The following is a 16820-nucleotide window of genomic DNA, read 5'->3' as shown; positions in this document are numbered from 1 at the left end:
ATACCAACATGTTTTAAGCAGACCACCATAGTCCCTGTGCCCAAGACCATTAAGGTAACCTGCCTAAACGACTACAGACCCGTAGCACTCACATCCATAGCCACGAAGTGCTTTGAAAGGCTGGTCATGGCTCACATCAATACCATCATCCCAGAAACCCTAGACCCACTCCAATTGGCATACTGCCCCAACAGATCCACAGATGAAGCAATCTCTATTGCACTCCACACTGGCCTTTCACACCTGGACAAAAGGAACACCTATGTGAGAATGCTGTTCAATGACTACAGCTCAGCGTTCAACACCATAGTGCCCTCCAAGCTCATCACTAAGCTAAGGACCCTGGGACTAAACACCCCCCTCTGCAACTGGATCCTGGACTTCCTGACGGGCCGCCCCCATGTGGTAAGGGTAGGGAACTGATGATCCTCACCGTTGACCCTCAACACAGGGGCCCCTCTGGGGTGCTCGCTCAGTCCCCTCCTGTACTCCCTGTTCACTCATGACAGCATGGCCAGGCACGACTCCAACACCATCATCAAGGTTGCCGATGACACAACGGTGGTAGGCCTGATCACCAACAACGATGAGACAGCCTACAGGGAGGAGATCAGAGACCTGGTCGTGTGGTGCCAGGACAACAACAGTGGTAGGCCTGATCACCAACAACGATGAGACAGCCTACAGGGAGGAGGTCAGGGACCTGGCCGTGTGGTGCCAGGACAACAACAGTGGTAGGCCTGATCACCAACAACGATGAGACAGCCAACAGGGAGGAGGTCAGGGACCTGGCCGTGTGGTGCCAGGACAACAACAGTGGTAGGCCTGATCACCAACAACGATGAGACAGCCTACAGGGAGGAGGTCAGGGACCTGGTCGTGTGGTGCCAGGACAACAACAGTGGTAGGCCTGATCACCAACAACGATGAGACAGCCTACAGGGAGGAGGTCAGGGACCTGGTCGTGTGGTGCCAGGACAACAACAGTGGTAGGCCTGATCACCAACAACGATGAGACAGCCTACAGGGAGGAGGTCAGGGACCTGGCCGTGTGGTGCCAGGACAACAACAGTGGTAGGCCTGATCACCAACAACGATGAGACAGCCTACAGGGAGGAGGTCAGGGACCTGGTCGTGTGGTGCCAGGACAACAACAGTGGTAGGCCTGATCACCAACAACGATGAGACAGCCTACAGGGAGGAGGTCAGGGACCTGGCCGTGTGGTGCCAGGACAACAACAGTGGTAGGCCTGATCACCAACAACGATGAGACAGCCTACAGGGAGGAGGTCAGGGACCTGGTCGTGTGGTGCCAGGACAACAACAGTGGTAGGCCTGATCACCAACAACGATGAGACAGCCTACAGGGAGGAGATCAGGGACCTGGTCGTGTGGTGCCAGGACAACAACGGTGGTAGGCCTGATCACCAACAACGATGAGACAGCCTACAGGGAGGAGGTCAGGGACCTGGTCGTGTGGTGCCAGGACAACAACAGTGGTAGGCCTGATCACCAACAACGATGAGACAGCCTACAGGGAGGAGGTCAGGGACCTGGTCGTGTGGTGCCAGGACAACAACAGTGGTAGGTCTGATCACCAACAACGATGAGACAGCCTACAGGGAGGAGGTCAGAGACCTGGTCGTGTGGTGCCAGGACAACAACAGTGGTAGGCCTGATCACCAACAACAATGAGACAGCCTACAGGGAGGAGGTCAGAGACCTGGTCGTGTGGTGCCAGGACAACAACAGTGGTAGGCCTGATCACCAACAACGATGAGACAGCCTACAGGGAGGAGGTCAGGGACCTGGTCGTGTGGTGCCAGGACAACAACAGTGGTAGGCCTGATCACCAACAACGATGAGACAGCCTACAGGGAGGAGGTCAGAGACCTGGTCGTGTGGTGCCAGGACAACAACAGTGGTAGGCCTGATCCCCAACAACGATGAGACAGCCTACAGGGAGGAGGTCAGGGACCTGGTCGTGTGGTGCCAGGACAACAACAGTGGTAGGCCTGATCACCAACAACGATGAGACAGCCTACAGGGAGGAGATCAGGGACCTGGTCGTGTGGTGCCAGGACAACAACAGTGGTAGGCCTGATCACCAACAACGATGAGACAGCCTACAGGGAGGAGATCAGGGACCTGGTCGTGTGGTGCCAGGACAACAACAGTGGTAGGCCTGATCACCAACAACGATGAGACAGCCTACAGGGAGGAGATCAGGGACTTGGTCGTGTGGTGCCAGGACAACAACCTCTCTCTCAAAGTGATCAAGACATAGGAGATGATTGTGGACTACAGGAAAAGCAGGGCCGACCACGCCCCCATTCTCATCGACGGGGATGTAGCTGAGCAGGTTGAGAGCTTTAAGTTCCTCGGTGTCCACATCAACAACAAACTATCATGGTCCAAGCACACCAAGACAGTCGTGAAGAGGGCACAACAAAACCTATTCCCCCTCAGAAGACTTGGCATGGGTCCATAGATCCTCAAAAGGTTCTACAGCTGCACCATCGAGAGCATCCTGACTGGTTACATCACTGCCTGATATGTATCACCTTCCAACAGGACAACGACCCTAAGCACACAGCCAAGACAACGCGGGAGTGGCTTCGGGACAAGTCTCTGAATGTCCTTGAGTGACCCAGCCAGGGCCCGGACTTGAACCCAGATCAAACATCAAACATGTACTGAGTAAAGGGTCTGAATACTTCTGTAAATGTGATATTTCTGGGGGTTTTCTATATACATTTGCAAAAAGCCCTTAACCTGTTTTTGCTTTGTCATTATGGGGTATTGTGATGTCATTATGGGGTATTGTGATGTCATTATGGGGTATTGTGATGTCATTATGGGGTATTGTGATGTCATTATGGGGTATTGTGATGTCATTATGGGGTATTGTGATGTCATTATGGGGTATTGTGATGTCATTATGGGGTATTGTGATGTCATTATGGGGTATTGTGATGTCATTATGGGGTATTGTGATGTCATTATGAGGTATTGTGATGTCATTATGGGGTATTGTGATGTCATTATGGGGTATTGTGATGTCATTATGGGGTATTGTGATGTCATTATGGGGTATTGTGATGTCATTATGGGGTATTGTGATGTCATTATGGGGTATTGTGATGTCATTATGGGGTATTGTGTATAGATTGATGAGGGGGAAAAAAAAAGTTTTAATACATTTTAGAATATGGTTGTAACGTATCAAAATGTGGAAAAAGTCAAGGGGTCTGAATACTTTCCGAATACACTGTAGATCGTATGTTTTAAAAATCTAGTGCATGCAGAGCCCAGCCCAATCCAGGCAGTGGTACTCACGGTATCCTCGGTAGTTCCAGTTGCCGGGGATGTAGGCGTGCTGCACAGAGCCTTGCTGATTGGATGACGTCTGGAGGGCGTGACTCTGGGCCAGGGTCACAGGGGTCAGCTGGGCGGGGCTTAACTCCTGGGTCACCTGGGAGGAAGGGCTTAAAGGCTGACCCTGCAGGAACAACAGAGGACGATTGGTTGATTGTTGGATTGATACAGACCATGTTGAAGGTACTATGTGCTCTGGATAAGAGCATCTGCTGAATGACCAAAATGTCAAATGTAAATTCAGTATTTGCTTTAAAACATAGCACAGGTTCAGGGTACTGTAAGGAGTTAGGACCCCTAGTAAGGAGTTAGTACCCCTAGTAAGGAGTTAGTATCCCTAGTAAGGAGTTAGAACCCCTAGTAAGGAGTTAGAACCCCTAGTAAGGAGTTAGAACCCCTAATAAGGAGTTAGTATCCCTAGTAAGGAGTTAGTATCCCTAGTAAGGAGTTAGTATCCCTAGTAAGGAGTTAGAACCCCTAGTAAGGAGTTAGAACCCCTATAGAACCCCTAGTAAGGCGTTAGAACCCCTATAGAACCCCTAGTTAGGCGTTAGAACCCCTATAGAACCCCTAGTAAGGCGTTAGAACCCCTATAGAACCCCTAGTAAGGTGTTAGAACCCCTATAGAACCCCTAGTAAGGCGTTAGATCCCCTATAGAACCCCTAGTAAGGTGTTAGAACCCCTATAGAACCCCTAGTAAGGTGTTAGATCCCCTATAGAACCCCTAGTAAGGTGTTAGAACCCCTATAGAACCCCTAGTAAGGTGTTAGAACCCCTATATAACCCCTAGTAAGGTGTTAGAACCCCTATAGAACCCCTAGTAAGGAGTTAGAACCCCTAGTAAGGAGTTAGAACCCCTATAGAACCCCTAGTAAGGTGTTAGATCCCCTATAGAACCCCTAGTAAGGTGTTAGAACCCCTATAGAACCCCTAGTAAGGTGTTAGAACCCCTATAGAACCCCTGGTAAGGTGTTAGAACCCCTATAGAACCCCTAGTAAGGTGTTAGAGCCCCCAGTAAGGAGTTAGAACCCCTATAGAATCCCTAGTAAGGCGTTAGAACCCCTATAGAACCCCTAGTAAGGTGTTAGAACCCCTATAGAACCCCTAGTAAGGTGTTAGAACCCCTATAGAACCCCTAGTAAGGTGTTAGAACCCCTATAGAACCCCTAGTAAGGAGTTAGAACCCCTAGTAAGGAGTTAGAACCCCTATAGAACCCCTAGTAAGGTGTTAGATCCCCTATAGAACCCCTAGTAAGGTGTTAGAACCCCTATAGAACCCCTAGTAAGGTGTTAGAACCCCTATAGAACCCCTAGTAAGGTGTTAGAGCCCCCAGTAAGGAGTTAGAACCTCTATAGAATCCCTAGTAAGGCGTTAGAACCCCTATAGAACCCCTAGTAAGGTGTTAGAGCCCCCAGTAAGGAGTTAGAACCCCTATAGAATCCCTAGTAAGGCGTTAGAACCCCTATAGAACCCCTAGTAAGGTGTTAGATCCCCCAGTAAGGAGTTAGAACCCCTATAGAATCCCTAGTAAGGCGTTAGAACCCCTATAGAACCCCTAGTAAGGTGTTAGAGCCCCTATAGAACCCCTAGTAAGGTGTTAGAGCCCCCAGTAAGGAGTTAGAACCCCTATAGAATCCCTAGTAAGGCGTTAGAACCCCTATAGAACCCCTAGTAAGGTGTTAGAACCCCTATAGAACCCCTAGTAAGGTGTTAGAGCCCCTATAGAACCCCTAGTAAGGTGTTAGAACCCCTATAGAACCCCTAGTAAGGTGTTAGAACCCCTATAGAACCCCTAGTAAGGTGTTAGAACCCCTATAGAACCCCTAGTAAGGAGTTAGAACCCCTATAGAACCCCTAGTTAGGCGTTAGAACCCCTATAGAACCCCTAGTAAGGTGTTAGAACCCCTATAGAACCCCTAGTAAGGTGTTAGAACCCCTATAGAACCCCTAGTAAGGTGTTAGAACCCCTATAGAACCCCTAGTAAGGTGTTAGAACCCCTATAGAACCCCTAGTAAGGTGTTAGAACCCCTATAGAACCCCTAGTAAGGTGTTAGAACCCCTATAGAACCCCTAGTAAGGCGTTAGAACCCCTATAGAACCCCTAGTAAGGTGTTAGAACCCCTATAGAACCCCTAGTAAGGAGTTAGAACCCCTATAGAACCCCTAGTTAGGCGTTAGAACCCCTATAGAACCCCTAGTAAGGTGTTAGAGCCCCTATAGAACCCCTAGTAAGGTGTTAGAGCCCCTATAGAACCCCTAGTAAGGTGTTAGAACCCCTATAGAACCCCTAGTAAGGAGTTAGAACCCCTATAGAACCCCTAGTTAGGCGTTAGAACCCCTATAGAACCCCTAGTAAGGTGTTAGAGCCCCTATAGAACCCCTAGTAAGGAGTTAGAACCCCTATAGAACCCCTAGTTAGGCGTTAGAACCCCTATAGAACCCCTAGTAAGGTGTTAGAGCCCCTATAGAACCCCCAGTAAGGTGTTAGAGCCCCTATAGAACCCCTAGTTAGGCGTTAGAACCCCTATAGAACCCCTAGTTAGGCGTTAGAACCCCTATAGAACCCCTAGTAAGGCGTTAGAACCCCTATAGAACCCCTAGTAAGGTGTTAGAGCCCCTATAGAACCCCTAGTAAGGTGTTAGAACCCGTATAGAACCCCTAGTAAGGTGTTAGAGCCCCTATAGAACCCCTAGTAAGGTGTTAGAGCCCCTATAGAACCCCTAGTAAGGCGTTAGAACCCCTATAGAACCCCTAGTAAGGTGTTAGAGCCCCTATAGAACCCCTAGTAAGGCGTTAGAACCCCTATAGAACCCCTAGTAAGGTGTTAGAGCCCCTATAGAACCCCTAGTAAGGCGTTAGAACCCCTATAGAACCCCTAGTAAGGTGTTAGAGCCCCTATAGAACCCCTAGTAAGGCGTTAGAACCCCTATAGAACCCCTAGTAAGGTGTTAGATCCCCTAGTAAGGTGTTAGATCCCCTAGTAAGGTGTTAGAGCCCCTATAGATCCCCCAGTAAGGAGGTATTATTCTATCTTGACAAATGACAGCGGCTAAAGCGGCCCTGTGAAGAGACTATAGTGTTTACCTGCGTGTTCTGTAGTATCCCTAGTAAGGAGTTATAACCCCTAGTAAGGAAGTATTATTCTATCTTGACAAATGACAGTGGCTAAGGCGGCCCTGTGAAGAGACTATAGTGTTTACCTGCGTGTTCTGTAGTATCCCTAGTAAGGAGTTATAACCCCTAGTAAGGAGGTATTATTCTATCCTGTGAAGAGACTATAGTGTTTACCTGCGTGTTCTGTCCTGCCTCTGACACCTGTATGTGTTGCACCTGTATGGAGTGTTGGCTGTAACCATGGGGATCATGGAGCTGGGAAACATCCACGGTGGAATGCTGGGAGTGGGGAGAGCCCGCCTGAGGGAGGAAGAAGAAGCCAGAGACACACAGATCAGGTACATCATGTTTTTATAGGTTGAAGGGGTTAGGGTCCAGGGGTTAGGGTCCAGGGGTTTGGGTCTAGGGGTTAGGGTCCAGGGATTAGAATCTAGAGGTCAGGGTCTAGGGATTAGAGTCTAGGGGTTAGGGTCTAGGGTCCAGGGGTTAGGGGTCCAGGGGTAAGGGTCCAGGGGTTAGGGTCTAGGTGTCTAGGGGTTAGGGTCTAGGGGTTAGGGTCTTACCTGAACTTGGACCACCTGTAACTGTATGTGTTGAGGCTGGTTGATCCCTCCTCCTGATTGGCTGACTGGTATATACTGGATCCTCTGGTAATCCCCTGCGGCAGTACGGTAGTCTGTGGTCAGGGTCTGGGACAGCTCTGTCATCGCCTGGGTCAACAGGTCTGTCGTCTGGGGAAAGAAGAGAATTAGTGACTGATTGGTTGATTGGAGATCTCAAATCACTTCACCATCATCCTCTCTGTATTTGTGTGTATGTGTGTGTGTGTGTGTGTGTGTGTGTGTGTGTGTGTGTGTATGTGTGTGTGTGTGTGTGTGCGTGTGTGTGTGTGTGTGTGTGGGTGTACGTGTGTGTATAATTGTGTATAATTGTGTGTGTGTGTGTGTATAATTGTGTGTGTGTGTGTGTATAATTGTGTGTATAATTGTGTGTGTGTGTGTGTGTATAATTGTGTGTGTGTGTGTATAATTGTGTGTGTGTGGGTGTACGTGTGTGTGTATAATTGTGTGTATAATTGTGTGTGTGTGTGTGTATAATTGTGTGTGTGTGTGCGTGCGTGTGTGTGCGTGCGTGCGAATAATTGTGTGTGTGTGTAATTGTGTGTGTGTGTGTGTGTGTGTAATTGTGTGTGTGTGTGTATAATTGTGTGTGTGTGCGTGTATACTTGTGTGTGTGTGTGTGTGTGTGTGTGTGTGTGTATAATTGTGTGTGTGTGTGTGTGTGTGTGTGTCTCACCACGACAGCCTCAGAAGTGTTGCCGTCGGTGGTGATGACAGCAGGGGCAGAGCAGATGACGGCGGTTGTGAGGGGAGCCTGGATGGTGTTGGCTAGCTGGGCGTACTCAGGGTGCTTCTTACGGATGTGCTGCACCATCTTAGTCTGGGGGAGGGGGGGGGGGGGCACATAGCAAGGGTCAGGTCCATGAGAAAACTTTCTACATAGCCTAGAATTCAGCAAGAGTGCTGGCTTCGATCAAACCCAACACAAAGACATCCCTCGTCAGTCCAGTAGATGGACATTATATCTCTACAGGACAAGACAGTAGGTGGACATTATATCTCTACAGGACAAGACATCCCTCGACAGTCCAGTAGATGGACATTATATATCTACAGGACAAGACAGTAGGTGGACATTATATATCTACAGGACAAGACAGTAGGTGGACATTATATATCTATACAGGACAAGACATCCCTCGTCTGTCCAGTAGATGGACATTATATATCTACAGGACAAGACAGTAGATGGACATTATATCTCTACAGGACAAGACAGTAGGTGGACATTATATATCTACAGGACAAGACAGTAGGTGGACATTATATCTCTACAGGACAAGACAGTAGGTGGACATTATATATCTACAGGACAAGACATCCCTCGTCAGTCCAGTAGATGGACATTATATCTCTACAGGACAAGACAGTAGATGGACATCATATCTCTACAGGACAAGACAGTAGGTGGACATTATATATCTACAGGACAAGACAGTAGGTGGACATTATATCTCTACAGGACAAGACATCCCTCGTCAGTCCAGTAGATGGACATTATATCTCTACAGGACAAGACAGTAGATGGACATTATATCTCTACAGGACAAGACAGTAGATGGACATTATATCTCTACAGGACAAGACAGTAGATGGACATTATATCTCTACAGGACAAGACAGTAGATGGACATTATATCTCTACAGGACAAGACATCCCTCGTCTGTCCAGTAGATGGACATTATATCTCTACAGGACAAGACAGTAGGTGGACATTATATATCTACAGGACAAGACATCCCTCGTCAGTCCAGTAGATGGACATTATATCTCTACAGGACAAGACAGTAGGTGGACATTATATCTCTACAGGACAAGACAGTAGATGGACATTATATCTCTACAGGACAAGACAGTAGGTGGACATTATATCTCTACAGGACAAGACATCCCTCGTCTGTCCAGTAGATGGACATTATATCTCTACAGGACAAGACAGTAGGTGGACATTATATCTCTACAGGACAAGACAGTAGATGGACATTATATCTCTACAGGACAAGACAGTAGATGGACATTATATCTCTACAGGACAAGACATCCCTCGTCTGTCCAGTAGATGGACATTATATCTCTACAGGACAAGACAGTAGGTGGACATTATATATCTACAGGACAAGACATCCCTCGTCAGTCCAGTAGATGGACATTATATCTCTACAGGACAAGACAGTAGGTGGACATTATATCTCTACAGGACAAGACAGTAGATGGACATTATATCTCTACAGGACAAGACAGTAGGTGGACATTATATCTCTACAGGACAAGACATCCCTCGTCAGTCCAGTAGGTGGACATTATATCTCTACAGGACAAGACATCCCTCGTCAGTCCAGTAGATGGACATTATATATCTACAGGACAAGACAGTAGGTGGACATTATATATCTACAGGACAAGACAGTAGATGGACATTATATCTCTACAGGACAAGACAGTAGATGGACATTATATCTCTACAGGACAAGACATCCCTCGTCAGTCCAGTAGATGGACATTATATCTCTACAGGACAAGACAGTAGGTGGACATTATATCTCTACAGGACAAGACATCCCTCGTCTGTCCAGTAGATGGACATTATATCTCTACAGGACAAGACAGTAGGTGGACATTATATCTCTACAGGACAAGACAGTAGGTGGACATTATATATCTACAGGACAAGACATCCCTCGTCAGTCCAGTAGATGGACATTATATCTCTACAGGACAAGACAGTAGATGGACATTATATATCTACAGGACAAGACAGTAGGTGGACATTATATCTCTACAGGACAAGACATCCCTCGTCAGTCCAGTAGGTGGACATTATATCTCTACAGGACAAGACATCCCTCGTCAGTCCAGTAGATGGACATTATATATCTACAGGACAAGACAGTAGGTGGACATTATATCTCTACAGGACAAGACAGTAGGTGGACATTATATCTCTACAGGACAAGACAGTAGATGGACATTATATCTCTACAGGACAAGACAGTAGGTGGACATTATATCTCTACAGGACAAGACAGTAGATGGACATTATATCTCTACAGGACAAGACAGTAGGTGGACATTATATCTCTACAGGACAAGACAGTAGATGGACATTATATCTCTACAGGACAAGACAGTAGATGGACATTATATCTCTACAGGACAAGACATCCCTCGTCTGTCCAGTAGATGGACATTATATCTCTACAGGACAAGACAGTAGGTGGACATTATATCTCTACAGGACAAGACAGTAGGTGGACATTATATCTCTACAGGACAAGACATCCCTCGTCAGTCCAGTAGATGGACATTATATCTCTACAGGACAAGACAGTAGATGGACATTATATCTCTACAGGACAAGACAGTAGGTGGACATTATATCTCTACAGGACAAGACATCCCTCGTCTGTCCAGTAGATGGACATTATATCTCTACAGGACAAGACAGTAGGTGGACATTATATCTCTACAGGACAAGACAGTAGGTGGACATTATATATCTACAGGACAAGACATCCCTCGTCAGTCCAGTAGATGGACATTATATCTCTACAGGACAAGACAGTAGATGGACATTATATATCTACAGGACAAGACAGTAGGTGGACATTATATCTCTACAGGACAAGACAGTAGGTGGACATTATATCTCTACAGGACAAGACAGTAGATGGACATTATATCTCTACAGGACAAGACATCCCTCGTCAGTCCAGTAGATGGACATTATATCTCTACAGGACAAGACATCCCTCGTCAGTCCAGTAGATGGACATTATATCTCTACAGGACAAGACATCCCTCGTCAGTCCAGTAGGTGGACATTATATCTCTACAGGACAAGACATCCCTCGTCAGTCCAGTAGATGGACATTATATCTCTACAGGACAAGACAGTAGATGGACATTATATCTCTACAGGACAAGACAGTAGGTGGACATTATATCTCTACAGGACAAGACAGTAGGTGGACATTATATCTCTACAGGACAAGACAGTAGGTGGACATTATATCTCTACAGGACAAGACAGTAGGTGGACATTATATCTCTACAGGACAAGACAGTAGATGGACATTATATATCTACAGGACAAGACAGTAGGTGGACATTATATATCTACAGGACAAGACATCCCTCGTCTGTCCAGTAGATGGACATTATATCTCTACAGGACAAGACAGTAGATGGACATTATATCTCTACAGGACAAGACAGTAGGTGGACATTATATATCTACAGGACAAGACATCCCTCGTCTGTCCAGTAGATGGACATTATATCTCTACAGGACAAGACAGTAGATGGACATTATATATCTACAGGACAAGACAGTAGGTGGACATTATATCTCTACAGGACAAGACAGTAGATGGACATTATATCTCTACAGGACAAGACAGTAGATGGACATTATATATCTACAGGACAAGACAGTAGGTGGACATTATATCTCTACAGGACAAGACAGTAGATGGACATTATATCTCTACAGGACAAGACAGTAGATGGACATTATATCTCTACAGGACAAAGACACCCAGACCCTAGTAAAATATTCACACTGATTGGTCTCCAACTGAGAAGATCCAAAATGAGCAGGCTTTTGTTCCTGCCCAACACTATTATGTTATAACAGATGGTACCTTGCTACTGTACTGCTTGGCACAGTGCGGGCAGCAGACGGGAGCGGTGGCGATCGTTCCCGTCAGTTGGGTGTGTGTGCTCAGCATGGGGTCGGGCTCCCCGGGTACGGCAGGGCGGAGCTTCCTGATGCTGGGGGGTAGTTCCGCCCCCGGGTGGTTCTTCAGGATGTGGGCCTTGCGCTTACTGGCCGACTTATACACCTGGGGGAGGGGTTATTTACAGTGTATGTTAGCATGTTGTGAAGATAGACAAGACAGAGAGACAGGGTGGTTCTTTCTACTTCAACTTTTAAAACGTCCATTATTCTCTCAGGTGGTTTTGTGTTTTGACCTGGGAAGATGCATCTTAAACACAAGAAAACATTGAAAAGGGCAGAGCCTTACCTGAGCAAAATCAACAATGCTGTTTCATGAACTAAAAATAATATAATTAAATTGCAGCCTGTTTTCATGAACTAAAAAAAGAAAACTGTTTCAGACAGACATCTGTACCTTGTCACAGTACTGACAGAAGTAGTCTCTGTTGGGTTTGATGATGGGAAGAGTGAGCTCAGGAACTTCCTCTATACGCATCTCAGGGTGCCGCTTAGATAGATGGTTCACCTAGGATAGAGAGAGGGAGCAGGGTCGGTATAAAACACACAGACCGACATACAGCTCAATTATTGGCAGAGTTTTTTTTTCATTTCTGAAAAAGTTAAGACGCATAAATACCATTACAATAACAGGGGAGGTTAGCATTTTATATCATATCCCCAAGACATGCTAACCTCTCACCATTACAATAACAGGGGAGGTTAGCATGTTATATCATACCCCCAAGACATGCTAACCTCTCACCATTACAATAACTGGGGAGGCTAGCATTTTATATCATACCCCCAAGACATGCTAACCTCTCACCATTACAATAACAGGGGAGGTTAGCATTTTATATCATATCCCCAAGACATGCTAACCTCCCCTGTTATTGTAATGGTGAGAGGTTAGCATGCCAATGGTCACTCTGACAGAGCTCCAGAGTTCTTCTGTGGAGACGGGAGAACCTTCTAGAAGGACAACCATCTCTGCAGCACTCCACCAATCAGGCCTTTTTGGTAGAGTGGCCAGACAGAAGGTACTCCTCAGTAAAAGGCACGACAGCCCGCTTGGGGTTTGCCAAAAGGCATCTAAAGACTCTCATACCATGAGAAACAAGATTCTCTGGTCTGATGAAACCAAGATTGAATTCTTTGGCCTGAATGCCAAGCGTCACATCTGGAGGAAACCTGGAACCATCCCTACGGTGAAGCATAATGGTGAAGCACGGTGAAGCACGGTGAAGCATGGGGCGGCAGATAGCCTAATGGTTAGAGCATTGGACTAGTAACCGAAAAGTCACAAGATTGAATCCCCAAGCTGACAAAGTAAAAATCTGTCATTCTGCCCCTGAACAAGGCAGTTAACCCACTGTTCCCCTGAACAAGGCAGTTAACCCACTGTTCCCCTGAACAAGGCAGTTAACCCACTGTTCCCCTGAACAAGGCAGTTAACCCACTGTTCCCCTGAACAAGGCAGTTAACCCACTGTTCCCCTGAACAAGGCAGTTAACCCACTGTTCCCCTGAACAAGGCAGTTAACCCACTGTTCATTGAAAATAAGAATTGGTTCTTAACTGACTTGACTAGGTAAAAAAAAAAAATGGTGGTGGCGGCATCATGCTGTGGGGATGTTTTTCAGGGGATGGGAAACTAGTCAGGATCAATGGAAAGATGAACGGAGCAAAAAGAAGGCCAGTTTTATTGCTTCTTTAATCAGAACAACAGTTTTCAGCTGTGATAAAAAAAAGAAGGGTTTTCTAATGATCAATTAGCTTTTTAAAATGATGAACTTTATTAGGGAAGTTAGGAACCAATATACACAGGCAATTAGAAAATACAAGGCTAGCTTTTTCAAGCAGAAATTTGCATCCTGTAGCACCAACTGAAAAAAGTATGGGACACTGTGAAGTCCATGGAGAATAAAGAGTACCTCCTCCCAGCTGCCCACTGCTCTGAGGCTAGTATACACTGTCAACATCGATAAATCCACGATAATTGAGAATTTCAATAAGCATTTTTCTACGGCTGGCCATGCTTTCCACCTGGCTACCCCTACCCCGGTCAACAGCCCTGCACCCCCCACAGCAACTCGCACAAGCCTCCCCCATTTCTCCTTCACCCAAATCCAGATAGCTGATGTTCTGAAAGAGCTGCAAAATCTGGATTCCTACAAATCAGCCGGGCTAGACAATCTGGACCCTTTCTTTCTAAAATGATCTACCGAAATTGTTGCAACCCCTATTACTAGCCTGTTCAACTTCTCTTTCGTATCGTCTAAGATCCCCAAAGATTGGAAAGCAGTCGCGGACATCCCCCTCTTCAAAGTGGGAGACACTCTTGATCCAAACTGCTATAGACCTATATCCATCCTGCCCTGCCTATCTAAGTTCTTCGAAAGCCAAGTCAACAAACAGATCACTGACCATTTCCAATCCCACGTACCTTCTCTGCTATGCAATCTGGTTTCAGAGCTGGTTATGGGTCCACCTCAACCACGCTCAAGGTCCTAAACGATATCACAACCGCCATCGATAAGAGACAATACTGTGCAGACGTATTTATTGACCTGGCCAAGGCTTTCGACTCTGTCAATCACCACATTCTTATTGGCAGACTCAACAGCCTTGGTTTCTCAAATGATTGCCTCGCCTGGTTCACCAACTACTTCTCAGACAGAGTTCAGTGTGTCAAATCGGAGGGCCTGTTGTCCGGACATCTGGCAGTCTCTATGGGAGTGCCACAGGGTTCAATTCACGGGCCAACTCTCTTCTCTGTATGCATCAATAATGTCGCTCTTGCTCCTGGTGATTCTCTGATCCACTTCTACGCAGACGATACAATTCTGTATTCATCTGGCCCTTCTTTGGACACTGTGTTAACTAAGTTAACGAGTTTCAATGTCATACACCTCTCCTTCCGTGGCCTCCAGCTGCTATTAAATACAAGTAAAACTAAATGCATGCTCTTCAACCGATCGCTGCCTGCACCTGCCCGCCCGTCCAGCATCACTGTTCTGGACGGTTCTGACTTAGAATACGTGGACAACTATAAATACCTGGATGTCTGGTTAGACTGTAAACTCTCCTTCCAGACTCACATTAAACATCACCAATCCAAAATTACATCTAGAATTGGCTTCCTATTTCACAACAAAGCATCCTTCACTCATGCTGCCAAACATACCCTTGTAAAACTGACCATCCTACCAATCCCCGACTTCGGCGATGTCATTTATAAAATAGCCTCCAACACTCTACTCAACAAATTGGATGTAGTCTATCACAGTGCCATCTGTTTTGTCACCAAAGCCCCATATACCACATACCACTGCAACCTGTACGCTCTCGTTGGCTGGCCCTCGCTTCATACTCGTCGCCAAACCCACTGGTTCCAGGTCATCTCCAAGACCCTGCTAGGTAAAGTCCCGCCTTATCTCAGCTCACTGGTCACCATAGCAGCACCCACCCGTAGCACGTGCTCCAGCAGGTATATCTCACTGGTCACCCCCAAAGCCAATTGCTCCTTTGGTCGCCTTTCCTTCCAGTTCTCTGCTGCCACTGACTGGAACGAACTGCAAAAATCACTGAAGCTGGAGACTCACATCTCCCTCACTAACTTTAAGCACCAGCTGTCAGAGCAGCTCACATATCACTGCACCTGTACATAGCCCATCCAATCTACCTCATACCCATACTGTATTTATTTATTTATCTTGCTCCGTTGCACCCCAGTATCTCTACTTGCACATTCATCTTCTGCAGATCTACCATTCCAGTGTTTAATTTCTATATTGTAATTACTTTGCCACCATGGCCTATTTATTGCCTTACCTCTCTTATCTTACCTCATTTGCACATGCTGTATATAGACTTATCTTATCTTATATATATATATATATATATATATATATATATATATATATATATATATATATATATATATATATATATACACATACAGACATACATACATACATACATACATACACACACACACACACACACACACACACACACACACACACACAAACACAGACAACACACACACACACAAAGACATCCACTATATATGCAAAAGTATGAGTGGCAACTTCAGCCACAAGCGTTGCTGACAGGTGTATAAAATCGAGCTCACAGCCATGCAATCTCCATAGACAAACATTGTGAGTGAAAATGGCTTTACTGAAGAGCTCAGTGACTTTCAACACGGCACAGTCATAGGATGCCACCTTCCCAACAAGTCAGTCTGTCAACGTTATGCCCTGCTAGAGCTACCCCCGGGTCAACTGGAAGTGCTGTTATAAGGGAAAGGAGCAACAACGGCTCAGCTGTGAAGTGGTAGACCACACAAGCTCCAAGAACGGTGTGTGTGTAATCTAGGAAGCCAGTGTCACTACTCACCAGCATACCTCGGCGTCTAAAACCCATCATACACATGCGACATTTAAACATGAAGCTCTCCAAGTCTGTGGTGGGAACCTTCTGCTTCAGGGCCTTGGAGCGATGGATACGGTCTGCCTTCTTAGCCTCGCGCTCCGGGTTGTGCATTCGCTGCATGTGCTCTCTCAGTTTATCCTTACGCTGAAGGGGAGGGAGGAGTGGGGGAGAGAGGAGAGGAGAGAGAGGGATGAGAGGAGATGGGGAGAGGAGAGGTGAGGGAGAGAGGGATGAGGGGAGAGGGGGAGAGAGGAGAGGAGAGAGGGATGAGAGGAGATGGGGAGAGGAGAGGTGAGGGAGAGAGGGATGAGGGGAGAGGGGGAGAGGAGAGATGAGGGAGAGAGGGTGAGAGAGAGAGAGGAGAGAGAGGGATGAGAGGAGATGGGGAGAGGAGAGGTGAGGGAGAGAGGGATGAGGGGAGAGGGGGAGAGAGGAGAGATGAGGGAGAGAGGGATGAGGGGAGAGGGGGAGAGAGGGATGAGAGGGAGACAGAGAGAGGAGAGGGGAGAGAGGGATGAGAGGAGATGGGGAGAGGAGAGGAGA

The 16820-nt window shown here is 46.7% G+C and overlaps 1 protein-coding gene across 1 annotated transcript in view; it reads right to left on the bottom strand.

Annotated features, from left to right (window-relative positions):
- The window catches only part of prdm10 (PR domain containing 10), a 68350-nt gene that overhangs the window by 10142 nt on the left and 41388 nt on the right, over positions 1-16820 (bottom strand). The window contains exons 15-21 of the mRNA XM_090219051.1: positions 16242-16421; positions 12254-12364; positions 11762-11962; positions 7794-7937; positions 7061-7228; positions 6672-6797; positions 3340-3502 (exon numbers count right to left, since the gene is read on the bottom strand). Of these exons, the coding sequence (XP_090075177.1) occupies positions 3340-3502; positions 6672-6797; positions 7061-7228; positions 7794-7937; positions 11762-11962; positions 12254-12364; positions 16242-16421 (1093 nt within the window). The remainder of the gene's footprint in view (positions 1-3339; positions 3503-6671; positions 6798-7060; positions 7229-7793; positions 7938-11761; positions 11963-12253; positions 12365-16241; positions 16422-16820) is intronic.

Source organism: Oncorhynchus mykiss, chromosome 24 (assembly GCF_057628025.1).
Source record: "Oncorhynchus mykiss isolate SJ-2025 chromosome 24, ASM5762802v1, whole genome shotgun sequence".
In the NCBI taxonomy this organism is placed as follows: Eukaryota; Metazoa; Chordata; class Actinopteri; order Salmoniformes; family Salmonidae; genus Oncorhynchus; species Oncorhynchus mykiss.
The sequence above is the reverse complement of the archived record's forward strand: the minus strand, read 5'-3'. Positions and strand labels throughout refer to the sequence as shown.